The sequence below is a fragment of the Sporisorium graminicola genome, chromosome SGRAM_12 (assembly GCF_005498985.1).
Source record: "Sporisorium graminicola strain CBS 10092 chromosome SGRAM_12, whole genome shotgun sequence".
NCBI classification, from domain to species: domain Eukaryota; kingdom Fungi; phylum Basidiomycota; class Ustilaginomycetes; order Ustilaginales; family Ustilaginaceae; genus Sporisorium; species Sporisorium graminicola.
Window position 1 is genome coordinate 861,640 of NC_043722.1, and position 26,262 is coordinate 887,901.

Here is a 26,262-nt window from a genome sequence, read left to right on the forward strand (position 1 = left end):
CATGAAAGAAATGTCTAATTCTATGAGTCCATTACAATTGCACTGAAGTGCTTCAGAGGAAACCCTCCTTGATGCGCTGCCAATACCACCTGGTCATCTCCTCGAGTCCATCCTGGAGCTTCCAACGAGGATACCAGTCGAGCAAGCTCGTCGCGCGCGTGATGTCGGGTTTGCGCTGCTTGGGGTCGTCCTTGGGCATGGCCAAGAATCGGATCTCTGACTGTGAGCTGGGCGGGACCGTGTCGCTGCTGTGCAACGAAGAAGAAGCGTCAAAATCTTCGGCTTTGACTTTGGCGACGCACTTCTGCACGAGGTGCACGAGCTCCATGATGGTAAACTCGGCCGGATTGCCCAGATTAACCGGGGTGTGCACGTCCCGTCGATGTGCCGTGTCGAAGGAGCCGTCGTGCGCGCTTGTTGCGGTGGTGGTGGTTGTGGTGGCAGCGGTGGCGACGACGGGTGCAGGTGTGGAGACGGCCGAGGCGGAAGGAATGATAGTGTCGGGGGCCTGGGTCATGATGGCGGCTGCCTCCAGTGCTGCTGCCGATGCGCCCTGCGTCTGTGGCTGTAGCTGTTGCCTCTGCTGATGCGAGAGCGCCGACGCATGCTGCGTTGAATTCACTCCTTCGGTAGGCTCCGCGTTCATCAGCGAAATCAACCCGTCAATAAGGTCATGAATAAACATGAAGCTGCGTGTCTGCGACCCATCTCCAAACACGGTTAGTGGCTCCCCCCTCAGCGCTTGCAGAATGAGATTGCTGACCACCCTCCCATCGTGCGGATGCATCCTGGGTCCATACGTATTGAAGATGCGCGCGACCCTCACATCCACCCTGTCCTGATAAAAATACCCATACGTCAGCGTCTCAGCCACCCGCTTGCCTTCATCATAACACGCCCTTGGCCCCACGGGATTCACATTGCCATTGTACGTCTCCGGCTGCGGATGCACGTCCGGATCGCCATATACCTCCGATGTGCTCGCCAGCAAGAACCGAGCCTTTGTGCGTTTCGCCAAACCGAGCGAGTTGAGCGTGCCCAAGAAATTGGTCTTGATCGTCTTGATCTGGTTGGCCTGGTACGAGATGGGGCTAGCGGGGCACGCAAGATGGTAGATCTGGTCGACTTCGATGATGAGCGGCTCGACGACGTCGTGTCGGATGAGTTCGAAGTTCGGATGGCCAACCCACTGCGAGACGTTGGTCTTTTGGCCCGTAAAGAAGTTATCGAGTACGAGCACTTCGTGACCCATAAGCATGAGCCGATCGACGAGATGCGAGCCCACAAAGCCAGCGCCTCCGGTGACGAGTATTCTCTTTTTCTCGTCGACCGGCAGTACGCGCGTAGGAAGGTAGCCGTACGAAGAGGAGGAGGATGCTATCGCGGAAGCACCGTGTAATTGGCGGGGAGCGTCGATGCGTCCGATGCCGAGGCCATACGATGAGGCGATCGATCCGGGAGCAGCGTGGATGTAGCTCAGCTGCCTCTGCTGCATTTGAGACGTATACGCGTGTGAAGGTGGCGTGCTTGCCTCTGGTGCTCGTGCTTGTGATTGGGCGAGGATGCCGACATGCGACTCGGGATGCGCGTGTGGGACATTGTGTGCCCAGAAGGACGAAGCTGCGGGCCGTGCACTTCGTGCAGGATGGCTTTCGGCACGAGCATGTCCCTGCCAGCTCGACGGGCTGCTTGACCGGGCTGCCTGAACGCCCTGTATACTCCCGCTTTGCGGTGAAGGCGATGATTGTAGGAATACGTCGGATGACGGTACAAGGATGCCGGATCCTAATGCTGGTCGATAGTAAAGCGAGCGAAGGTGGTCCACAGGTACATGGTGGTCTGGCGGTGCTTGATGGAGATTGGCAATGTCGCCTGCCTCTGTCGAGTCTGGTGGTGACCCGGACATGTGCATTTGTTGGAAGCCTCTCTTTCAGCAGGCAGGCAACACTGGTGTTCGTGACAGGAAGAAAGAGCGACAGAGACCAACACTTGCTTTTGTCGATGTCACCGTCACATCTTTGACAGCTTAATGGATCTGGCCCCAAAAATAGAAGCCCGAAATTGCGGCCCTTCAATTGTTAACAAATATTTGAATGAATAGGAAAGTGCGAGGCGACAGAGCAGTCAGTCACCCGACATTGGAGCCAGAAGTTGCACTTTCACACCTCCACTCGCTGCTCGCTAAGCTTGGACCTCTTCACAAAAGGGGCTTCGTGAATTCTCACTAGGCACCCACCACCACCATCATCATCGTCGACGACCACCCAACACGTAGATAGACGTCATGTCAGCTGGTCAGCCTCTGACGGCTCAAGTCAAGCTCAACGTCACCGAGGACGGTCTCCCTCCCAGCCATCATGTTATAGCACCTGCACCTGGTACCACCCTCTCTTCCTATCTCCCGCACTGGAATCCGCAGCCTGCAACGCCGACATTGCCGCAGAGTTCGCACCATCAGGTGGAAGATGATGATGCTCAGGGAATTGCCTGTTTACCAAACTCTATCGCCCTCGTGGACTCGAACAGAGTCGTCCGCACCGGCTTCCGCAATCCTTGGCCCAGCTGGCACAAGCCTACGGTGACCGAAGTCTGGCAAGGCTTGGAATGGGGGGAAGATCATGATCCAGCCATCGACTATGCTATGCTAGATGCAGATTTGTCGGCGAGCTCGAATAACGGCGCCGCAGAAGATGCCGACGTCTCGACAGATCCTTATAAGGACAGTCGACCGGGCACGCCAGACCTTGAACATGCTTCGCAGAATCAAACAGGCACAGAGTCCAAACCGGACCCAAAAGGACCTCAGTCTTCAAGCTGGTTCATGCATCAGGCCGTGCCTGCAGCCACACCATATACCAGGCAGCAAAAGATCAAGATGGCGTCCAAGCAGCTGCTCACCATCCAACAACCTTCTTTCGACTTTACTTCCGACCAGAGACTCAAGGCGACTTGGCTGGGACACGCAGGCGTGCTTGTCCAGCTGCCTGCTCTCAGCTCCAAGGGCGGGCCGATTCGCATTCTGTTTGACCCCATCTTCTCGCAGCGCTGCTCTCCGACTCAGATCGCCGGTCCCATTAGATCATATGCTGCCCCTTGCAGCGTCTCTAGTTTGCCACCCGTCGACCTTGTCATTATCTCACACAATCATTACGACCACTTGGATTACGATACCATCCGTCAACTGTGGGAAGCGAATAAGGATCGTATTCGCTTTGTTGTTCCGCTTGGCAACAAGGACTGGTTTGTTGGTTCGCAGGTACACGAGGAAGAAGAGTTGCAGCCGACAACTACGACGAGCTCGTCTTTTTCGGCTAGGACATTTGCTCCAGCGGGGGTGACGAATGCAACCACGACATCCAACCTATCGATTCCTTCGGAGCGGGTCACCGAGCTGGATTGGTGGGACGAGGTGCTTTTGCGCCAGCCTAGCGATGACGAAGAGGTGGAGAAAGTGCTGCGTGTCGTGTGCACACCTGCACAGCATGGGTCGGGCAGGTATGGTGTGGATGCAAACTGTGCCTTGTGGTCGTCTTGGTTCGTCGAGCATCCCGGCAGTGAGAGGGATGCGACACCGACAAAGATCTTCTTCGGCGGCGATACCGGGTGTCAGTTCCACGGACGGTCGTTCCCACCTGCGCCACCTCGGCCGGTTGAAAGCGACACGATAGCAGCGCCGGCGGCAGACGCAACGCCCACATCCGAAGTTAGCGATGATGCGACGCTGCCAGGCTTCCCACCTGCGCCGAAACACGCCCCCACCTACCGGGGTGGCATGCGCCTCCAGCCGGACGGCGAGGACGAAGACACGTACCCGGCCTGCCCTGCGTTCGAAGAGATCGTGGCGCGCCTCGGTACACCCACGTTCCTCATGCTGCCCATTTCGGTGGGTGCGACCATCTCGTTCCTGCGGTCGTACATCCCGCTGCCCGATAGCATCTCGCCCTTCCCGCGCATCTCATCTGGCCTCACCGCAGCCAATCACATGCCCCCATGGGATGCCGTCACCGTGTTTGACCGCATGACTGCCGCCGACGCAGCACCGGCAGCACCGGCATCAGCGGCAGCAGAGAAGCGCGACGCGTGCGTGTGCATGGCCATCCACTGGGGCACGTTCATCTCGGGCCCCGAGGAGGTGCTCAAGACGCTCGGCCAGCTCAAGTGGGCATGTGCGCAGCTCGGGGTTCGTTTCGCCCGGGACGACGAGGGGGCCAAGATGCGCGAGGGCAAGCGCGCGAAGGATGCGTCGGGTAAGACGTTTGTTGCGCTCAACCACGGCGCGAGTATCACCCTCTAGAAACGCTCGCGCCGCTCGCGGTCTTGCACTGGACGTTGGTGCTTCTCTAGAGATGCAAACGGCTGCACGGATATCATCGTTCACTGCTGCTGCTATTTGCTACTGCTACAGCTACTGCTACTATTTCTGGATACAAAAACACTGCTCAGGAAAAGGGAATATACCACAGCACCACACTCCAATACCAACTCGTGCCATCTCAATGCTTATCCGACCCGTCCGGAGTCTCAGTCTTGAGCTCCGAGTGAGAGCTCGGCGTGCCGTTCGACCCGTGCTGCTGCTGCTGGTCGATGCCGTGAGAGCTCTGTGCGATGGCCTCAATCAGACCACCCCACGGTAACAGGCCCCAATCACTCGGCGCGCCGCCGCCAGCACCGGCACTGTTCAGACCACCAGCACCGTTCAGGCCCGACACGTCGCCTGCCCGCGCACCGCCTTCGCCGCCTCCAGACGAGCCGGGGAAGCCGTTGATGCCGCCTGGCGTGTTGAGTGCGCGCAGGTGCGGGTGGGCGCTCGGCTGGAAGTTGGGGATGCCGCTGTGCTCGGACGACGTCGCGGGGATGTTGATCGAGTTGGTGCTGCTGCTGCTGCGGCCCAGCCCGGGCGCGGACGAAGTTGCTGCATTAGCCGTGACATTGGGCGAAGGACCCGACGAGCCGGGAGGCGGCGTGTTGAAGTAGCTCGTAATGTCAAAGCCTGCCGCCGAATCGAAGCCCATGCTGTTCGACGTGTGGCTGGGACCGAAGCCCAGACCTGATCCGGAATTGAAGTTGAGTGCGTCGTTTGGGGTGGGGTTGAGCATGCCAAAGCTGGGCTCGTAGCCACCGAGCTGGTCAAAGATGCTCTGTGCCAGGTCGGTGGCTGCGTCGCTCGTTGTGCCCGTCGACACGGTGCCGAGTGCGAGCCCTGGAGCAGCCGCACCAGCGCTGCTACTAAAGAGGCCTGCGAATGGCGGAGGCGTGATGCTGTCGGTGGTGTTGACCGAACTCGCACGCGCCAGTTGCGAACTGCTCGGCTTGGCGCCGCCGAGCAGCATGGCGGAGCTGAAGGCAGCTGTGCCTACACCGGCAGTGCCCTCCTTGCTGCTCTCTCGCTTTCCTGCTGCGTCCTTGCTGCGTGCCGAACCCTTGGACAAGCCAGCAGAAGCGTCTGCTTGTCCGCCCTTGCCCTTGGAGGACCCTTCCACCAGTTTCTTGCCTGCGCCCGTAGCAGAGGTGGCGCACCACGTCGGGTCGCGCGCTTTGGCCCTAAACAGCTCAATGATCTTGACCTCGCGCTTGCTGCACTGGTCTGCTTCGCCCTCTCGGTGCTTGTGCAGCTCGATAAACTCATCGAGATAGGACAGAAAGTCAGGTGCTTCGGGACCATTTGGATCGAGAAGGAGCGCGATACCGATCATCATGGTGGCATTGAAGAGGCGGTAGAGACCACCCATGTGAACCTTGCGCGCGCGTTCGGGCTCCCACTTGACATCCTTGCGATACTCCTGACGCACCCTACGGTCGGCTTTGGCACTCTCAAAACCGGCTTTGCGCGAGTGCGAATACTTCTCCGAGTTGCGAAGCACATACGGCCTGTGCAGGGCGATGCGCACGTAGTGATACTCGATGTTGAGCAAGTAACGATGGAGCGGCAACCACGGGCAGACGGCGTCGAACTCCTTGTTGGTGTCAGGGCCCGTTCCGGTGGCGGCCTTGTCGACGCGGTAGATGTCCGGGATGTCCTTGCGAAACTTTTCCAGCTCTTCGTCGAGAGCGACGACATCGGCATACCTGCGCGGACTGGCAAGGTTCTGAAAGTGCTCCACGATCTTGCCCGTAAGACGAGTCAGCTCGTGACGAATGGCGACAAAGAGGAACACGCCGGGCGGAGTATTGGGTCGAGGCCGGGTGCGTGGCACATAAGGTCGAGCAGATCGCGGCATGGTATCAATGTCGATGTCGGAGGGTGGCAGTGTGTCGCAGTGGAACTCTTGGATGGCCTGTGGACGACCGAGCAGGATGCTGGTGGTCTTGTCCATGTAAAAGATGATGGCCCACAGACGGCGCCTGCGTTCTGTGGTGATGGCGTCGAGCCCAAGCTTGCTGCCATCTCTGTGAAGACCGATAGCCTGGGCGGCACGGATGGCGTTACCGAGGAGGGACCAACTCTCGGCACTTTGGCGTTGGCATATAAGGAAGCGGGCGGCAAAGAGATGCGCGAGAACGAGGTCGATGTGGTCGACACGGATGGTGGAGGCAATGTTGATGGTGCGTCGGCAGGCATGGTAGAGGCGCACAGCACCCTTCTTGGCCTCGGTCTCGCTGCCAAGAGCTTCGGGCAGAGAGCGCATGGCGGTGGCGAGGATGGCAAAGAGGAAGGCCAAGAATGGGACGTGCCTGGCGCCATCATCGCCTCGCTCCTCTTTAGCGTTGCCCCACCTGAACTCCATGAGCTCGTCATACGACTGGCGGAAGGTGCCTTCGTGGATGGGTAGTCGGGTGTGGTTGATGTCTCGGAAGTAGATGTCGAGGAGGCGGTCGGTGTCGGCTTTGGACGGTAGCGAGTTCATGAGATCGCTGAGGATGTTTTCGGGTGCGCCACCTTCGTGGATGAGACGATGCAGCTTGACGGAAGCTGGGAAACGAGGAAAGTTGGCACCGAGCTCAAGGCGTTCGCCATTGATCTCGGTCTCGATGACACCACGGCTGACAGAAGGGAGAGCGAGAGCGCCGAACCAACTGTCGCCGTCGCGAGCCAGACCTCCTTCGAGCGGATTGCCACCGAGATCATAGCGAGGCACGTTTGCCTTGGAGTTGGTCGAGTCGATGACTTCGCCCTTGGAGGCGGCGATGGCCTGTGCTTCCGAGTTGAAGAGCTCCTCGCGTTCGATGCCTCTTGCCGTGCTGGGACGGATGATTCTCCTGCGCTTCTTCGGTTTTGGCCTCATGGCAGCAGCAGAATCATTGGGATCGGCGTCCTGCTCTTCGTCGCTGGAGACCATTTCAACGAAAGCAGCCATCTGACCGCGCGAATCTTTGAGTTCCTTTGCAAGCTCGGCATGTGCAATAGCGAGACCCTCTACGATGTCTTCGAGACGTTGCACCCTATCGCGCATGTCGCCAAACTGATCTCCGTCCTCGAATGGCCGACAGCTATCACCTAGACCACGATCGATGCATGGCTGGCATGGTGTTTGACGATCGCATTTGTGCTTGCGACGATGGCATTCTGCGCAACTGTAATGAATGCGTTTCCTCTTGCGTTCTCGCTTGCTGCCCAATGATGCTGCTACAGCATCTGCGACAGTGCCGTGCTGACGCGAGGCGGCAATCTTGGCCGCGAGCGCGGCGGTGGCGGGACGGCTGGGACCTGCACTGGCACCGGCAGCAGCCGCTTTTGAGAGCGAGGAAGACACTGAGCCATTGCCGTTAGCGAAGCTGCGATCGGGAGTGGCGGTGCCAGAGGGAGAGCGTGCGCGAGGTGAAACAGAGCTGGAAGGGCTTCCGGTTTCGGAAGCGCCGAAACTGGTGCTGGTGGGCTCCGGTTGCGCTGCGATGGGCTTAGGCTGCATCTTGACGGACGGGAAAGCCAAAGATGGCCTAGGTGGGACGTGGAACAGCGTTCACACGCTGAGGTGGCTGTGCTGGCGCGAACAATGCTGAAGGGGATTGCCGGTGGTGATGGATCGCAACGACGAGTGGTGGTGCTTGAGTCGGGCGACGAGAAGGAAGAATGGTGGTGAGGGTGTAACAGTGCGACAAGTGTCGAGGTGGGAAATTTGGATGCGGGGACAAGGTGCGGGCGAGATTTCAGCGACTGAGCTTGGCAGGCAAACGCTGTTTGACTGTGTGACTGTGACTGTGCGACTCTGGCGGGAAAGGGTCTCTTCGAAGCTTTTTTTCGCTCCTTTCCATCGAGAGCGCTTTTGCTGGCTCGGCTTGAACGCCGCGGTTGCCCCAAGAAGGGCCATTCTCAAAATCGGAATTTAGATCTTTGAAATGAGAACGACTTCCGAGATTCGGCCGCCAGGCTTCGAGCGAATACAAATAGTGGGATCACCGATGTCTTCAACCCTTTTCTCACGATGGATTTGAATTCATTCGAATCTCGGTGGTCGTCAGCAGCCCGATACTTGTCAGCCGAAATTGGAATTGGACCCTTGACGCTTGCTAGCCGAATAAGGCTTTTAAGTAGAGGACTCGCACTATTGTTACGGTCACCAAAAGCATTCGTCCAGAGTTCACTTTGGAAAGCGTCGGTCGAGAGCAAGCATTCACCTCATATGAACCAAAGAAGGCGCAGACAGGACAAGCGACCATTTCGAACATCTGCTTCTGAGAAAGGATGACACGATGAAGTTCGGAAACCGCGGCGAAGCGGCTGGCGGTGCATTCAGTAAGCCTCGCCCGTAATAGCACCGCTCTCCTGCTGACGCTGCTGTTCCGCCTGCGTCTGTTTGCGTCGCATGCGGTTCGCCGACGATCGATGCACCGACGAAGTGAAGATGAGAGGCGATCGCCATCGCCCATCTTCGCCCTTGACCACGGTGGTGCCCAGATGCGTTGGTTGCGAATTCACAAACACATTCTCCCAGCTGCCAGCATCCACAGCAAAGATCTCGTGCGTGATGCAAAGGTGGTCCAGCTTGCTCTTGGACTCGTTCCACCACTTCCAACCGATTCGATGGATCGCATGGTGTGCCAGCGCATGGATGTCTTCCACCGATCGGAAGTAGCCAATGTTGAGCAGCTCGTTGCTGGCGGTGCGGTCGGCACAGTTCAGCCACGAGGTCATGCCCAGGAAGCCGCGAGCATGCGCGTCCTCTTCGAGCCATTCGACGCATCCATTGAAAAAGTCGCCGAGCTCCTTCATGCCCGGTGCCAGCACGCCCATCGGACGGTTGCTACGCACAGAGATGAGCAAAACCGCCATCGACTGGTTCGACGGCGAGCCGGTGTACGACCCATCCTTGTTCGGGAAGTGGCATGTGGTGCGTCCAGGGATCACACCTTCCATGTACGGATTCCTGAGCACTCCCTCAGCTTGCAAGAGCGTCTTGATCAGTCGCAAGCCCAACACCAGCACCGGCAGCCCGACGATCCAGAACCTCGCGCCAAGAAGGCTTACGAGCACGCACTGCACGCTCGCGCCCATCAACAGCCACGTGCTGATCGTGAATTGGTCTCGAATCAGCGTCGAGAATATCACTGCAGAGCCCTTACGCGGCGATGGTCGGCCGGCAGCAGAAAACTTGTGCGATTTGCTAAATTGGCTCCATGGTTGCTGCTCGAATGGTTCAAACACTGGTGTGTGCACCGGTTCGCCCTCGTTGGCCGTCGTCATGTTGAATCCCGTCTTGCTATGATATGGGGAAGAGGAGAGAAAGGCGGCTGATGATTTCGCAAGGCAGAACGAGATGTCCCAGAAGGTAGCTTTTTATGAGCAGTCAAGGATGCACAGAGGAGAAATATGTATGCTCATCTCGACTCAGCCACGCTGCTACAACAGCAAAGCATTTCCGCGGAAACATTACTATCGTACCCACTTTCTGGCGGGACGTGGAGGCACAAAGCTCAATAGCGAGAGCTTGTGTGTCGGCCGAATGCCAGTGCGTCAAAGCTGAGTCGGTCGCGTATTTTCTTCAAGACCATCCGAAGCTCCTGAGCTTTGCCCTTGCCATTGGGCTTAGGCTTGGTCGGTGGTCGTGCTCGCCCGCCACGAGCTTGTCAGCGATCTGCCTGGGTTTTGTTTTGGGCGAGCGTGGTGCGCCGGTGATTGCAGTGTTCTGCTGCTCGTTGCCAGCTTTCGAGCACATTACATCTTGAAGTTTGACACAAGGCCAATTCAAACCCTTACTCAAGGATGAAACCTGAAGCGTCGATAAGAACGCTGTGGTTGCTATCTCCGCCATTTTTAACGATGAAGCAGCCCAGAGAGACAAAAATATTTGAGCAGCACTATGCAGGTAAAAGGGGCGTCTTGAACGCCTAATCAAACTGAACTGAGTGGATGCAGAATGGTCAAGCCCTTCCGCGGATCGCCAGGACTCAACTCCGACCGCGTCAGCATCAGCACGTCCAGGTTTGCTTTCGGAAGCAGTCTAGTGAATCTGAGCCAAGCGTTTGATGTAATCGAGATCAATATCTCTGTCCGCTCCAGTAAGGAGATAGCCGTGGTTGTCCCAGTTCGAGCCTTGCTGAAAAGGGATCCTAGCATTCTCGGCGTACGGCCCAGCACCGAACTTGATGGGTCGCAGCTCCATCCCTGAGGGTCTGGGGCTTGCAATGCTGTCCAAGTGGCGATGGAACGCTGCAATGTGAGCTGCATCGGCGAGTTCCAGCGTGACCGGATTGTTGCCACGGAACTCCTGCACAAGTTTGTTCTCGAACCTATGCAGAACATTCTTCAGCTGTGGCTGCCTCGGACCGGCTTCGATTCCCGCCTGAACGTAGCCCAGAAGTTGCTGGCGGCTAGCTTTGTTCTTCAGCGGGTCCATCCTGGCGTGGTAGATCATGCTGTCCAGTTGCGCTCTGTCTTGAACTCGGAACGGACCGACCTTGAGTTCCGAAGGCGCCTTGAGGATCTGGCCGGACCAGAATGGATCCTTGACGGCTTGGTCCAGATCCTCCTTGGGGAACATGTGCTGGATAGCTGTGTACGGCTGCTTGCCTCCGTCTTTGTTTGCGTACGTATCAAACGACGAGGTAAAGGTGACGTAGGCCATCGGATTTCTATCCCGCAGCTCAGATTGCAAACTTCTCAGGAACGACACTTGCTGTTCAGTGTTGATTTGTCTACTGTTGTAACCGTGCAACAGCATGTACGAGTCGATCGAGCCTGGGTCCGCCGCTTCGATGACGGCCTTGACCTGGGACGGAACTGTAGGTGCGATCTGGAAGACCCTCACTTGATTACCGCGCAGCAGCGGTCGTAGTGTCGCTTCGGTCGCTTCGGCGACTCTGAGTTCCCTTTGGTTTCGCCACCACTCTTCGTGGGGAGCTGCCTTCCCCAAGCCGTTATCGCCTTGCAGAATCGTCAGCTTGTTCGTGTCGAACCGTTTACCGATGGGCATAATGTTCTGTCGTCCGAGATACTCGTAGAGCTCCTGGGCTGCTTTTTTGTGCGCATTGATCCCGGAGGTGATCGCGATGGCCCTGCTGTATCTGTCGTCGAGCATAAGAGACCATATGGCAGCCTTGTCGTCGAACTTGACGTCCATGAAAGCTACGGCCACGGTGGGCTTGGCACTGGCCAAGGCCGCCAGGACGAGAAGTCCACAAAGGATCATAGGAATGGGGTGAAACCACATCCTTGCCATAAGTACGTTTAGGTACGAGTAGAGGAGAAAGAGGGATGGGAGGATGTTATGGGCGAACAGCTGCACGCTGCGACAGGTCGGAGTACTTTATACCCTCGCGTCTCCCACCAACTTTGTGGCACAAACTTGTAGCATCAGCTCTTAATTCTTGTAGCGCTGCCTCGCAGTACCCGCATCGACCCACAGCTGAAAGACAGGCACCGCTCAAGCTGAATCACGACTCACTCAGCACATGACCTCCACGGCACACTCGCAGTCATTCCGCCGAGCACCTCCTGCACCTTTGTTGTTGCTTCCCACTGGGAAACATGTGGGGTAGTTCGTCCAGCGATGGGCACGATTGATCGGGAGCTGTGACCTTCCATTGTTCCACCGGGCTGTTATGCGAAGCCAGCCCTGTAGTCAGCTCGACCATGTGGTGAAGCCCACTACTACTACATTCCTCCTGTATGTACGTATCAATATGTGCTTTCCATGAACCGTTACGACTCGGCCTGGCTACCACGGTATCGTTCTTGCGCATTTGAGGTCGTGTCTGGCACGGGTGCTGCTCTTCAGCCCGGACACCCGTCTAAACACGTTCAAGTTCCACCCAAAGTTGCGGGCTGAGCTGGCACCGACCAAAATTAGTGTGCCACGAGCGCGTCTGAACTGCAAGCGTGCTATGAACAATGCACTGTCAGGGTAAGTTCGTAACAAGAAAAGAGTGTATTGGCTATCAATATGAAAGACGGGTATCGATGTGATTGGTGACTAGCGAAATGAAACGATGCGCAATGCCGTATGATGTGTGTGCCCGTCCACAAGACGACAGAATTGGTCGGTGGCGACAAAAAGTGTCGAATTACTCCGCTTTGTTCAACAGCGCCTGGCGCGCAACTGCAGCCGGCCTCTCGCGCCGCACGTTGCGATTCGGCCCCTGCTCGACCATCACGACAAAGGCGAGGAAGACGACAAAGGCAAACTGCACCCACTCCTCGACCCACCCATACGTGACCTGCGACACATGCACCACCCTCTGCTTGACCATGGCGGGACGGTAGCGTGCACGGAATGAAGTGGGGAAGTAATCGGTGCCCCGTCCGCCCTGCTTCTTCCACGTCGGACAGTCGAGCAGTTCAAACTCGCCGTCCTCAGGATGCAAGCAGTCGAGGCTCATCAGATCGTCGTCTTCGTCTACATTCTGATCAGCAGATCGTCCCTTTCTCGTTGGCGAGATGCAGGCCAAATCCTGCACCCACTGCTGGGTGGACCGGTGCGGGTCTCGACTCAACGGCGATGTACGTCGAGGCGAAGCATCCCATGCATCCGACATCAGACCCACCAAACCTCGCAGCCTCTTTTCTTGCAGACGCTGCGGCGTTGGCGCATACGTGGCGACGAGCTCGGCCTCTTGCTTTTGCTCATCGACATCAACCTCCCACTCGTCGATAAATCCGCGCTCGCGCAACAGCTCTTGCCGTCGTCTACGAAGAAGTGTCTCGATACGAAGACGATGCTCGACCTGGTCGGAAGACTCGATCTCGAGTCGAAAAGCTTCTTTCTTTGTACTTTCCACTTTCTGTTGATTCCTGCTGTTGGAAGGTCGTCCAAAGCCAAATGCGGAGGGAGCGTGCTTTGACCTACCGCTGAGCAGTCGAACGCCTCGACCTGCCAAAGTCAACGAGCTTGGCGCCACGAGGCCGAGCTTGACAGCTTCGCGGTGGCTGATGGTCCGACCATAGTCGTCATCGTCTGCCCACGCAACAGCCTGATGCTCGACGACGGCATTGATGAGGTCAAACTGGGCGCTGCGTGGCTCGTCCTCGTCCAAGAGACCGCCATGTTCGATGATAGGGTGCTCCGCCAGCCAAGCGCCTTGCTCTTCGGCTTCCACACGGGCCAGCAGCGCCGCATCGCGGGGACATAGCGCAGTGTTATCGACAAGCCCTTCCTCGATCTGATCATGGATCGACTGCATCAACACGCACTCCAGATCATCTTGATGCTCTTCGTCGCTGTGCGGGACTAGTCGACCGGCATTGACGGTGGGTCGGTCCGATTCCAGCTCGCCCTTGGTTCTTGATCGTAACTCGAGGATTCCCGTACGGGTGGAAGATTGCAGCACAAGTGCTTGCGGTTTCGAAGGTTCGTCGTCAGTCTGTCTCCCCGCCGAGGATCGTCGACGCTGCGGGAGATCATCGTCAAAGTCATGCTTGCGATCATCGCCGCCAAAGATGCTGCCAAGCTCGCTTCCCAATGTTCTGCCATGCTGGGACGACACGGAGGTTGGGCTGCGGTTCAAGCTGGGTCGATGCCGAGCAGGAGAGGGGTTCATGAATGGATCGGGGCTCTGAAGGAGCGAAACAGCCAAATGCCCTGAGCCGAAATGAGAGCCGAATGACGAGGACCTAGATCTGGATCTGCGGATCCGTGCTGTGGGCCTGAACGATCCGTGCTGAGAGAGTGGCAAGACCACCCTCGCGCTTTCACCGAGTCGCTTCGGTTCCATGCTCTTGTCAGGCATTCCTGATGTGTTGTCGTGGCGTTTTGGGTCAGATTGGGGCTGAACCTGCAGGCGCGCAGAGTAGGCTTGCATCGCATCCGATGGGCTCAGCGAAGCGTTCTGAGGGAAGGTGGATAGTGTAGGCGTAGCAACATCTTGCCACTCTCCGGCCTGAGACGAATCTTGGGGTGGTCCAGTAATGATCTCCTCGTGCATCTTTCTTCGTTGGCCCAAATCTTCGATCGAGGGCGTGATGCGGATGCGAGGTCTGCTCGCAGCGCCAAGCCCGACCGAGTTGGAAGAGGCTCTCCGGATCACGTGTTTGCCCCGCGGCGATGAAGAGGCGCTGCTGCTGGCACTCAGATCGATCGAGTAGGTGCCTAGCGACTGCTCGGTGGACGAAGGCGACATGTCAGTGGGAGCTCGATCGCTGTTGATACCCCAAATGTCGGCGGCGAGCTCCTTCTTGGCTCGATGGAGTGCGGTGCGGACTGTCTTGCGGTGTTCAATGACATGACGATTGCCGGGTGCTCTTCGTTTCTGGCTTGGAGAGATTGGAGATCCGTTGCTCGATATTTCTGCGGAGGCGAGTGAGTCGAGGCTGCGTAGCGAGTGGGACGGAGTGATAAACGCACCCCGTAAGGGCGGCAGCTGAGATGCGCTTCGCTGGGGCATGAAGTTGATAGCATTGCGTGCCTTGTCAGGGCTGGTCCAGGATGCAGATGATTTGGTATCCACACCAAGATCTTGGCCGACCGTGTTGAAGGCGTCGCGGAGACGCTCGTCCTCCTGCATGGCTCGGCCCATTCTACTGCCAAAGTCTTCCTCTGCTTTGGCCATGGCTGAGTTGGTTTCTTCGAGCTCCTTGATCTTGGCAAGCAATTGCAAAAGCAGCGCACTTTCGCCAGCTGTGGTCTGGGCAGAGCGCACCAAGTCCTCGAGATTGGAGGTAGAGGGGATCAGACCAGCATGATCCGTGATCGGCTGGTCTTTCTCAGGCGGAGTTGAAGAAGGCGCCAGAGACGTCGCGGTGGCCCCTTGACGGCTTCCTGTACGGACCAATAGCGGAGATGGAGCGCTCGAACGACCATGAACTAATGGATCTCGCAGAGGTGACCGAGACGCCAGAAGAGGACGTGCAGCCAGGTGGGTGCTCTCGAGCTCGACGTTGCGACGTGTAGCCGCTTCGAGCTCCGCCTTGAGTCCGCGAATCTCCTTGTTGAGTCGACTGAGCTTCTTGCTGCCTTCGAAACGGGCACCCTCTGCTTCGTTCTGGAGTTCGGATATCTGCTGATGGAGCACGTCATTCTGTTCGCCAAGAGAAGCAAGTTGCCTCTGTGCTTCCAAGGCTTGAACCTGTAGAAGCGATGGACGCGGTCTGTGGCGACTGCCTGTCGGGTCCCGCTTCGAGGCGACGCGATACGTGGTCCCGTTCGGTGAGAGGAAGGCATGCGAAGCAAAGCTTGATATGGAAGCGCTTGGAGAGCATGGTTGCGATGCAATGAGGCCGGCCTCGCTGGGCACCCACATCGCCCTCTCGGTACCCGCTGAGGAAGCCTCCGCAACAAAGGAGCCCGTCTCCTCATGCTGTGTGAGTCGACCCGCTGCTGGCCTACTGAAGTAGTCGGGACCTCCGTGTGGAAGGACCTCGGGCCGGGCAAGTGGGGTGGTGTCCGAGCACGACCTTGCTGGCGAGAGTTCGCCCAGCGACAGGACATCGATATCTGTGGTTGGAGGGGAGTACATCGGTCGCGGTGGAGAGCAGACTCCATCGTCGTCAACGTGATTGTCCGTGTATGCAGCTGGATCTGATCCCTCGAAGTCATTAATCATGTCTTCAATGTCGGAGAGACCAAAGAGGCTGGTACTGGAAGCCATGCTGGTCATGATGCCGCTTCGCAGGGAGAGATTCTTTTCGAGCAGCGCTTTGCCAATGTTGGCCGCAACCACGAGCTTTTGCTCCCTCTCGCGCATCTTGCGGCTCGCCTCGATCAAGAGCTCTTCGAGCTCGTGGCGTTCAAGGCGTTCGAGCCGAGCATGGTCGAGCTCTGACGCACTCGATGACGGACTGAGCATGTGAGAATCAAGAGACGAGATAGCCTGCGCATTGGGCTGGGACGCAAGGCCAACCACCAGACCGCCTGCTTTGAATGTCTGTGCATGGTCAATGCTGGTGGAGTTGGATACGGTATTCTGTATGTCGGTGAGCGGTGGTCGAGGCATTGGGCCTTTTTTGTCGTCATTTACACTGTCGAACGTGCTGACGTCTGGTGGTTGTGGTGACTGAGATGATCTACGTTGACCCGGCGGCCGCGGTCGCAAAGCTGAACGCCCGCCTGATGAGAGCATTTGGTCCAGGTGGTCGTCGGAAGCCGACGTGGGCAGGAAGCGGGGTAGGCACGGAAGGGTTTATTTTGGAATCGTTGGCATTGCAAGGGGCACTTCAGGAAGGCAAGTTTGCCTGCTGATTGGTGGGTATATGCCGGGCGGCTTGGAGAGTATGATAGTTGACAGCTGCACTGAGAGAATCCGTGTATGCTCAGCGATACCGTCTAGAGGAAAAGTGAACGAACGAGTCGTGGCTGGGTGAGGCTTCCAGGGCCAATTCTTGCCGATATGATTCGAGATGTTTGGTGAGGGTGGTTGGTGATAGGTGTTGGTGATGGTGGTGGTGATTGGAAAGGTGCGACTCTGCTTACGATGCCGTCGACATGCACTGAGAGGACGGGACGTGCGTGGGAGTGAGCCAACTCAGCTTCAGCTTGTGATTGTGGAAAGGAGACACAACTCCAACGCAACGCTCTTCTTGGCTCTGAAAGCGAGACAGCCAGGGTCTCGGGCGCGGAAACGAAGTTTGCTGCACACATGAGACCGCATCCTTTGACACCTGCATCTCACACTTGCCACGGCACTCTCCAGTTCGCTTTTGGAACACCGACGGAAGGTGTTGCGTTGCACCTTTCAAACGGAACAGCCGAACGCCTTCTCTTGGCAGAGCGAGAAAGAAGAAGAAAGATTCATACTGCAGGAAAAATAAACTTTAAAACTTGACGCAAGAGAGTTTCAAGCGTGAAAAAGGTGCTCGCCAAACTGAGCCAAGTTGCGTGTAAGGAAGGGGCCGAGACTGCATCAAGCCTTGGAGAGAGATGGCGACAGGGTCTTGCCTCGCACTTTGGAAGCTCCAGATAGTGGGGAAGCCGAACTCGCTAAGGAGGCGGCCACAGCAGGCCACAACAACACTACACGTTTCTGCTTGAATCAAAGGGGCATTTCGGAGAGCGATCCGAGGTGGCTGCGGCGCGAAAGATAGGAGCACAAAAGGTGGCTTGCCAGACGACGCATGCAGAGGGGCGGCTTGCACTTCCGCTCAGGTTCTGTCGAACCACATTTTCGCATGGAGGACTGTTCAAACCTCGTCTCGAAGGCAGTCCGCCAGGCACACGTAGCTGCCGCGACCCGTGGAGTGCACGTCTGCTCGCAAGCACACCGTCACATCGATAGGCGACCACGAACAACGGCGGCTTTGAGCCGAAGCAAAGCAGTCAACGCCGTTTCATCATCGCAAGGCATCGAGTCGTTTTGCTCACCGCGCCGACCTCGTAGCAAAATTTTCGTGAGCGGCAACTCCGACAAGGTGCCGCCGTTCCAGCGAGTAATGAAGATGCATGCCATGCAGGCGAAGCGCAGATCTTTTGGCACATGCGTCAGGTGTTGGTCTCGGCTGACGCGTGAGGAGGGCCCGAAAGCAACACAACAACAAAAACACAGGGCCGCGAGAGAATTTTTTTGTTTTACATTTTTTGTTTCGAAAAAATTAATGCTCTCAGAGGCGTGCGTGTTTTGGTGCAAAATCGCACGCGCCGGCAAACGTGTTGTTCGTTGGCAAGAACGTGTGGCCTTGAGCCACTCGTAAAGCTTCCCGAGCTTGGATCGTGCGCGGCCTGCCCTTTGCGTTTCGCTTCGCCTCCAGCTAGCTGAGAGCGGACCGTCCGCGGCGCTTTCACGCCACACCAGACTCGGGATGCCTCTTCCGTTGCTCGGGTTCGAGGTACGGTGGAAGCAGCATGAGACAATGGCGAGTTTGAAAACAGCAGTCAGTCTCCGTAAAGCAGAGTTTTCGAAGCAATGTTGTGAACATGGCCCTTACATGGCTCTGCGATGATGCAGCGCACAGGCAAATGTGACATTGGAGAGCAGCGGGGCGAGTGGGGATGAAGTATGTTTCATGCCTTGCTCTGCAGGCGTGTCCTGCTCAGCAGCGCGGGACGCGATCCGGACCCGTTTCCAAAGAACTTCAGCCACGTACCTAGCCGATGCCTCGTCCTCAGAGCAGCCAGACATGAGCTTCTTTTTCTTCCTGTTCCCCACAGCACTTCTTGGCGCAGCAGCGAGAATTGCTTCGGTTGGAGCATGTTGGCCTGCACTTCGCATAGCATCATTCTTAGCCCTCCTGTAACGGTCGCCAGGAGCAACGAAGCGGAAGGTTAGACGCTGAGAGGCTTCCTGCGTTGTGGTTACCGCTCTTGCTTGATGCAGATGGTCCGTCTGATCTCCGACCGTGGTGGGAAAGGGCACGGCCATCACCTTGGTGCCTGCTTCACCGACTCTCGTTTCCAACCATCTCGGCATCCCCTTTATCGTGCAATCAAAGGTACGGCACGACGCTGAATGGGTACAGATCGAAAGGTTGCAGCTCCGACGATCCTGCTCAGTCTCGAGAAGCCACACCAATCTCCGACTCCGACCCGGTTCCACTGAACAGACTAGCGTTATCACGAGCCTCCGTCTACTATGCGCAACCTTGAGGGTTGCGAGCCGTCGACCGCAACAACTTTTTCGCGCCTCTGCTTTTGTATCTAAAGAGGCGGACGCGTCTTATCGCCGATGCTAACAATCCTTTGGGCCACCTTATCGGGGATTTGGATTCAGAAAGGCTTCCACAAAATTCCAAGAAAAAGAAGTCGGAGCAGCGAAGCGGACTTTACGACGAGGGAGAGCGCCATTGCCCGCGGCTTTGGAAGAAGCGGATCGTCCGACATCATTCAAAGGCACGGAAAAGCATGCTTCCTCTCTCTCATTTCAGTCCTTCCACAACCACTCGAGTGATCACACACCGACTCAGCATTTCGAAAATGGTCATCTGCACCCGTCGCGGCTGCGGCGTCGACTTTGATCCGGCCTCTGCCTCGTCCTCGGCGGCAGCATCCTGCATCTACCACCCGGGCGCGCCTGTCTTTCACGAGGGTCTCAAGTCGTGGTCATGCTGCAAGGACACCAACAAGCCCGTCATGGAGTTTGACCAGTTCCTCGCCATCAAAGGTTGCAGCACCGCCAATGCGCACTCGACAGAGAAGCAGGCGCTGCCAACCATCAAGAACGGTGTCGTCGTACCTGACCAAGATGCCTCATCCGCAGCCGCCGACGTACAGCCAGCGACGAAGGACGCGGACGGCAAAGAGACGTTCGGAAATGCCGAGTCGGCGGCCGAAGTTGTTCAGCCACTCAAGGGTATGTCTTTGCTGGCAGCGCAGAATGCAGCCCAATCGACGAGCGCAGACAGCAAAGAGGCACGGGCAAACACCGAGACTGTCGAAGAGGAGGACCCCATCGAAGGCGATGCTGCCCTTCCGGCGGGTTTGGTGTGCAAGCGCGGAGGATGCGGATACAAGCACCCAGGTGGAGCACGCGACCGAGCCAGCGAAGCCTGCAAGCACCACAAGGGCTCGCCCATCTTCCACGAAGGCTCTAAAGGCTGGTCGTGTTGCAAGCGCAGGGTGTTGGACTTCAACGACTTTTTGCAGATCGAGCCATGCACCACCGCCAAGTCGGGCCATCTCTTCGTTGGCGCACCTAAAGTAGCCACGGACGGCGATGCAGATGGAGAAGAAAGCGTGGACTGCCGAATGGACCACTATGAAACCCCCAACGACGTGCGCCTCACCGTCTATGCCAAGGCGGTAGATGCGGCAGACAGCTCGATCGAGTTCAAGGAAGACGGCGTCGTTTTCTCGCTTGCGCTGCCTCCAGCGTCTGGATCGTCTCGCTCGCGTCGCTTCCGAAAGGTACTCAAACCGTTTGCTGCCATCACTCCAGCTGAGTCGTCGTTCAACATCACCAAGTTCAAGGTCGACCTGATTCTCACCAAGCAGCAGAAAGGCCAGAGCTGGCCTTGCCTCGAGAGTGGAGATCGCGTCATTGGCTACGGACTCACTTTCGGTCGCGACAAGGATAAATGATGTCAAAGATACATTGATGGTAGATAGCACACCCCTCGTACACACCCAGCATTGCTCATTGTAACAACACGCCTCGGATCACTTTTCATTCTTGCATGCAATCCTTCTACACAGCACCGCTAACACGGTCACCGTCTGAATGCTTTGATCGACGACGGATGAGAGATTCGAAACGATCCGAACAAAACGCAGCAGATTGAAAGTGATGCCTACAGAAGCGAGGAAATCTTCATCGGTCGACGCACAGCGTTGGAGAAGCCCTCGTGGTAGCGATAAAACACCTTGATCTTGTCCTCGCTGGCGACACCTTGACTCGCAACAGCTGCAGCTGGCTCGTCGCTCACTGTCGCCGTTGCCGTTGCCGTTGCCGTCGTCGGCGAAGTCAGCTCGGACGTGCTAGATGAACGGCCCTCTGGTAACTTTCTCTTCTTGCCGCCCATTCCTTCCGGAATCGGCACGCCGGACAAGGCTGCAGGCACCGAGGCGCTCTTTTGCACAATGGGACGGCCGAAAAAGTCGACGGCGATCTTTTCCGTTTTGTTCCTAATCGCATCGCGTGCAGCCTCGGCCGCATTCGTGCTCTTGGACCGATAGATGGCAGTAGCATTCTTCGACGTCGACAGGGCATCGTCCTCCACGCCCTCGACCCCTGCATTCTTGCGCAGCAGCTGGCGCTCCATCTCCCTCGCCACCAGCTGCCGCACCGCAAAGCGCGACGGCCCGATCTCCTTGGACCGCTTGCCCTCAAACTGGGTGAAAATGTCGAGCGGAGGATCGAGCTTGTACACAAGCTGACCCGCCGTCTGCCCCGTCACCGCCGCTTCCTCTTCCGAGATCTTGTCCTGCACAAAGCTGAGGTTGAGCGACGTCATGATCGAGACAAGCGAGCCAAACGCCTGCTTGTCCTCGGCTCGCGACAGCTGGTTGTTGATCGGTCGAAGATCCGGCGTGAGGATGCGCATCAGCAAGGGTCCCAGCTCGGTGATGACCGACTGCCGGTTGAACTGCGAGCGGACGTTGGCAGGCAGAGTGGCGACGATCTGCGTCGCAATCTCGTTGAACGCAGACGTCTTGAGATGGTTCTCATAGTCGACTTTCGGATACTCGGGCAGCGCATTGCCAACATGGGCAAACAGCAGATGCCAGCAGACAAAGGACCAGGGCATAAAGCCGAGCAGCTCGTAGTTGCCCTGCGACCACGCGCGTGTCGTAATGCTCTGCCCAAAGTGCAGCCAGTCGTGCACCTGGCGGTAGCGTTTCCAGCCGCCATCGGCAGCACGCAGCGTCGGGTAGTGCTCAAAGCAGCCCTGGGCGAGCTTGTCGTACTCGTTGCAGCTGGACACCTCGTGGATGATGCGGTTGACGTTCTCGTGAGCCGTGTCGATCAGGTTGAACTCCTTTTGCCGCTCTTTGCCATCCGAGGTCAGTTCCGGTGCAGACGCCTTGCGCGACGAGTTCCAAGGCGAAGCATCGCCTTCAGTGGCGTGTGCATTGGCGCCTTTCATGCTGGATGCGGCTGCCTGCTTGCGATTCTGACGTCTGAAGAGCATCTCCCACGCTTTGTGAACGGTACCACCCGTGTCTTTGATGCCGATCGAGGCGCTCTTGACAGCGGCCTCGGTCAGAGCAATGTTCTTAGTCTTGGCAAACTCCAATGCATTGAGGCAAGAGCGAATGTCGCCGTTGGTCAGCTCAGCAAGCAGAGACAGGCCACGCGCTTCAACGGAGAGCGACTCGGCCTCGCAGACCTCGCGCAGACGTTTAACGACCAGGTTGGTGGGCGGCTTGTTGAAGCGGACGAGCTTCGACATGGGCCGCAATGCTCGGAGCGACGGAGCGTAGAGGTCGTTGCAGATGCAGATGATGGGTCGGAGGAGGGGCTTGAACCCCTTGCGTTGCTGCTTCTTCCCGCGCGAAGCCAGACCCGCTGCCTTTGGACCAGAGCCTTTGCCCATCTCAACCAGACGCACCAATGCACGCACAAAGCCATGCGATTCGCCCGAAGCTCCTCCCCCGCCTCCCGTCGCGCCATCAATCTCGTCGATCACCACCAACGTCGGCCTCGGGTCCTTCAAGCTACCCGACTCGAGCGCCATCTTGATGACATCCTCCACAGCCCCCGCTGAGCGTGCGTCGCTCGCATTGAGCTCGTAGACATTGTAGCCTGCGTGGGCGCCAATGACGTGCGCGAGCGTCGTCTTGCCCAAGCCGGGTGGGCCGGAGATCATCATGATGCGCTCCTTGGGACGGCCGTAGGGGTCCTTCCACGAGTGCTCGCCTCCCTTGTCGCCAGCGCCGCTGTCGGGGAGCCCGTACTTGGCCTGGATGTACTGACGATGACGCTCCTTGCGGTGGTTCTTGCGCTTGAAGACGCACTCGTCCCATTCCTTGAGCCAGCCGAGCACCTCGCGATGGACGCGTTCGTCGCCGAGAAGCTCGGTAAACTTGGCGGGTCGATGCTTGTCGACCCACATGCGCGATGCAGCTCTAGAAACTTCGGTTGTATCAACGTTGACCGATGATTGAGCTTGCTGCTGTTGCGCCTCTCCGCGCTCCACCACATCGAGCGCCTTCAGAGCTTGGACGGCATCCAGCAGCTGGTGGATGGGTCGCTCAAGGAGCTGCGAAGCATCGATGTCCGACATGACGGCTGGCGGCTTCCACCCTTTCATGCGTTTGCGTCTTTCGAAGCGGACAACGGTGCCGTCCATCGTGGTCGCGGCGACAAAGCCGGCGGGGATATATTTGGGAATGCCAGCCGGGCGGACGCGTGAGGGCAGTCGAGATGGCCCTGCTTGAGCTTCGATACTGCCCAAGTCCGTAGCCGGCGATTGCCCCACCGCGTCAAGCGCAGAAAGGGCCTCAATGGCCCTAGAAGAGGATTGAGCTGATGTCGGGAATGGTTCGGCCGTCAAGCTGTGTGACTTTTGGGCTGGAGCGATCGAGTGTTGCGAGCTGGGCAGAGAAGAGTCGCCAAGCAAACCGTTGCTTTCAAGAAGGTCCGATACGGACGAAGAGGCTCGGGAGGAAGTGAACTCAAGAAGAGGCGAATGTGGCCGTTGGGTCGGATGCGACGCTGTGTGCTCTTGTTCAGCAAGGAGAAAAGCCTCCAATTCATCTTCGTCCTGATTCAGCTGCTGCGAATTTGCAGAAGATCGCTCTGGGTGGTGTTGTTGTTCGCGCGTGAGAGACATCTCTTCCTCGAGAAGCTGATCGAAGTCAAGATCGGGCGAAGCAGGTTGTGGATGTCTGTTTGTCGGTGCAGCATGTTGCTGGGTTACCATCTCTTCGTCTAGGAGTTGGTCGAGGTCGAGAGGTGCATCAAAGTCCATTGTATCGCCTCGCTCTGGGCTGCGTGTGTACGCCTTGTGATCGAGCTTGGCCGATGCCTGGGAGCCCCAAGCATTGAGTGCTTTCTGTGCTTCGTTCTGGGAGTTGATAGGACTGAAAATGTTGGTGTCTCGTTCGCGAAAGGGGTCGCCTGCACCGGGAAAGAGCTCGTCTGCTTTGGCTTGGGACAGAAGAGAGCCGGTGGCGGGCGGGTCGAGGTCGAGAAGGCCGTTGCCCTCGAGCAAGCTTGTGTCGGCCATTGTAACGAGACCGAAAAGCACAGGACCCGCTTCCAAGACCTTGTACGATCGAGTCAAAGAGGGGGTGTGACGAAGGTACTTGTCGTTGTCGTGATCAAAGGGGAAGAGGGAGAGGAACGGAGAGCGACTCGAGATTAACACGCTGTCTTGTAAAGTTCAAATCTCGCTTCCATTCAGTCGCGCGACGCGTAAAAGGCTCAATGTTTCAAATTGTTAGGCCGTCACAGCACACGCTTTCCTCCTGGAAAAGATTCGAACGTGGGGTCGCCTTTGACGCTTGAGCGAGATCAGGCTCAATCGATTCCCTTCAAGCCTGGTAGTAGAATGCCGATTTGTATTGCAACAAGGACAGATTTCTCCTATTCACATGCGGTAAACGCCGTCGCCATAGTTGTTTCCATCCCAGGCAGGGTGCCGAGAGCCACCAGCATCGCCGCGCTGCGAGCTTCTCCATCGTCCCGTGTTAGCGACGCTCAGACCGAGGGCCAAGACGCTGCGGGTGTCTTGAGGTCGAATGATGCCGTCATCCCACAGACGCGCGGTGGCATACTCGGGAAGCGTCTGCTTTTCGATCTTGTCGCGGAGACCCTCTTGCTTGGCCTTGTCGCTGCTGACTGTGCTCATGACTTGACTGAGCTGCTCTCCACCCATCACACCGACTCGCGCGTTGGGCCACATCCACAGGAAGCGCGGACTATAGGCTCGTCCACACATGCCGTAGTTGCCCGCGCCAAAGCTGCCTCCGACGATCACGGTGAACTTGGGCACGTTGGCACAGGCTACCGCTCGCACCATCTTGGCGCCGTCCTTGGCAATACCGGAACGCTCGGCCTTGGTGCCAACCATATAGCCGGTCACGTTGACCAGGAAAACGAGCGGAATCTGACGCTGGTTGCACAGCTGGATGAAGCTTGTCGCCTTTTTGGCCGACTCGCCAAAGAGAACGCCGTTGTTGCCGATGATACCCACGTCCTGACCAGCAATCTTGGCAAAACCGGTGACGATGGTGCTGCCATAGAGCTTCTTGAACTCGTGGAAACGCGAGCCATCCACCAAGCGAGAAATGATGTCGCGAATGTCGAAAGGCTTGCGTGCATTTTCTGGGATGATGCCGTGAAGCTCCGAAGCATCGTAGAGGGGTTGTTCGAACTCGGAATCGCCGAGCGCGGTATTGGAGCGACCACACAGGCCAAGGTTGGCCACCGCTTCGCGAGCCAATGTGATAGCATGGGCGTCGTCAATGGCGAGGTGATCCGTGACACCGGACTCGCTGCAGTGCATTTCGCCTCCACCCAGCGTCTCATCGTCGACCACCTCTCCTAGCGCAGCCTTGACGAGCGGGGGACCAGCGAGGAAGATGGTACCCTGGTTGCGCACGATGATGGTCTCGTCTGCCATGGCGGGGACGTAAGCACCGCCTGCTACGCTGATGCCGTGAACCACCGAGATCTGTGGGATGCCCAGTGCTGACATCTGGGCCATGTTGTAGAAGATGCGTCCAAAGTGGTTCTCGTCCGGGAAGACGTCTGCTTGGTGAGGCAAGGCCGCACCACCGCTCTCGTTGAGGTAGACGCACGGTAAGCGGTTCTCGCGAGCAATGGCCTGAGCGCGCAAATGCTTTTTGACAGAGATAGGATAGTAGCTTCCTCCTTTGACGGTTGGATCGTTGGCGACGACCATGCATTCTGTGCCCGAGACACGCCCAATGCCGGCAATCATACCTGCGCCTGGGATTTCATCGTTGCCGTACATTTCGTAGGCTGCCATGGGGGACAACTCGACGAAAGGTGAGCCATGGTCGAGGAGCGCAGCGACACGATCGCGGGGAAGCATCTTGCCTCGAGAAACATGTCGCGCCCTCGCCTTTTCGCTTCCACCCAATGCGAGCTTTGCGTGGGTAGCATCGAGCTTGTCGACGAGATCGTCCATGTAGGCCTTGTTGGCTACGAACTCGTCTGAGGAGGAATCGACATTGTTGGGAAGAACGCTCTGCTGGTCCTCGAAAGGCGAGCGAGACGATGTACGGTAGGTTCTGGCAGGCGCGCTCAAGCTTTTGTGAGCCTGGCGAATAGCGCTTGCGGCGAGTCGTGTGGAAGTGTGCCTTGCCAACATGGTGCGACGTGGACAGAGAGTGTCGAAAACTGCTAGCGTTGGCAATGACTTGGGGTCCGGCAGGATGATGGTTGAGATGCAAGCAAGCAAGCAAGCCCTAACGACCTTGGGCCAACAGCCGGGACGTGCTCTCTAGCTTTGGGCTGCAGCACGCGTGTCTGGTCGATAAAAAGCGGGGTTGCCGGAGAGCGGGGAGCGGGGGAAATTTTCTGGATTTGGCCCGTCAAATGCGAAATTCCAACTTT

General features: G+C 57.5%; 9 protein-coding genes across 9 annotated transcripts; 2 read left to right on the forward strand and 7 right to left on the reverse strand.

Moving 5' to 3' along the window:
• Window positions 1-52: 52 nt before the first annotated feature.
• Window positions 53-1,912, reverse strand: EX895_001850 (uncharacterized protein; the record flags this gene model as incomplete). The annotated part of the gene is made up of 1 exon (XM_029882449.1): window positions 53-1,912. The coding sequence occupies one exon, from the start codon at window positions 1,910-1,912 to the stop codon at window positions 53-55; it is 1,860 nt and encodes a 619-aa protein (XP_029741304.1).
• Window positions 1,913-2,284: 372 nt separating this feature from the next.
• On the forward strand, window positions 2,285-4,294 carry EX895_001851 (uncharacterized protein; the record flags this gene model as incomplete). Its single annotated transcript, XM_029882450.1, has 1 exon — window positions 2,285-4,294. One exon carries the CDS (start codon window positions 2,285-2,287, stop codon window positions 4,292-4,294), a length of 2,010 nt encoding a protein of 669 aa, XP_029741305.1.
• A 199-nt stretch (window positions 4,295-4,493) lies between these two features.
• On the reverse strand, window positions 4,494-7,847 carry EX895_001852 (uncharacterized protein; the record flags this gene model as incomplete). Its single annotated transcript, XM_029882451.1, has 1 exon — window positions 4,494-7,847. The coding sequence occupies one exon, from the start codon at window positions 7,845-7,847 to the stop codon at window positions 4,494-4,496; it is 3,354 nt and encodes a 1,117-aa protein (XP_029741306.1).
• Window positions 7,848-8,668: 821 nt separating this feature from the next.
• EX895_001853 (uncharacterized protein) lies at window positions 8,669-9,619 on the reverse strand (the record flags this gene model as incomplete). The annotated part of the gene is made up of 1 exon (XM_029882452.1): window positions 8,669-9,619. The coding sequence occupies one exon, from the start codon at window positions 9,617-9,619 to the stop codon at window positions 8,669-8,671; it is 951 nt and encodes a 316-aa protein (XP_029741307.1).
• Window positions 9,620-10,376: 757 nt separating this feature from the next.
• On the reverse strand, window positions 10,377-11,585 carry EX895_001854 (uncharacterized protein; the record flags this gene model as incomplete). The annotated part of the gene is made up of 1 exon (XM_029882453.1): window positions 10,377-11,585. The coding sequence occupies one exon, from the start codon at window positions 11,583-11,585 to the stop codon at window positions 10,377-10,379; it is 1,209 nt and encodes a 402-aa protein (XP_029741308.1).
• An 853-nt stretch (window positions 11,586-12,438) lies between these two features.
• EX895_001855 (uncharacterized protein) lies at window positions 12,439-16,302 on the reverse strand (the record flags this gene model as incomplete). The annotated part of the gene is made up of 1 exon (XM_029882454.1): window positions 12,439-16,302. One exon carries the CDS (start codon window positions 16,300-16,302, stop codon window positions 12,439-12,441), a length of 3,864 nt encoding a protein of 1,287 aa, XP_029741309.1.
• Window positions 16,303-19,211: 2,909 nt separating this feature from the next.
• On the forward strand, window positions 19,212-20,315 carry EX895_001856 (uncharacterized protein; the record flags this gene model as incomplete). Its single annotated transcript, XM_029882455.1, has 1 exon — window positions 19,212-20,315. The coding sequence occupies one exon, from the start codon at window positions 19,212-19,214 to the stop codon at window positions 20,313-20,315; it is 1,104 nt and encodes a 367-aa protein (XP_029741310.1).
• A 209-nt stretch (window positions 20,316-20,524) lies between these two features.
• Window positions 20,525-23,905, reverse strand: EX895_001857 (uncharacterized protein; the record flags this gene model as incomplete). The annotated part of the gene is made up of 1 exon (XM_029882456.1): window positions 20,525-23,905. The coding sequence occupies one exon, from the start codon at window positions 23,903-23,905 to the stop codon at window positions 20,525-20,527; it is 3,381 nt and encodes a 1,126-aa protein (XP_029741311.1).
• Window positions 23,906-24,268: 363 nt separating this feature from the next.
• EX895_001858 (uncharacterized protein) lies at window positions 24,269-26,017 on the reverse strand (the record flags this gene model as incomplete). The annotated part of the gene is made up of 1 exon (XM_029882457.1): window positions 24,269-26,017. The coding sequence occupies one exon, from the start codon at window positions 26,015-26,017 to the stop codon at window positions 24,269-24,271; it is 1,749 nt and encodes a 582-aa protein (XP_029741312.1).
• Window positions 26,018-26,262: the final 245 nt, after the last annotated feature.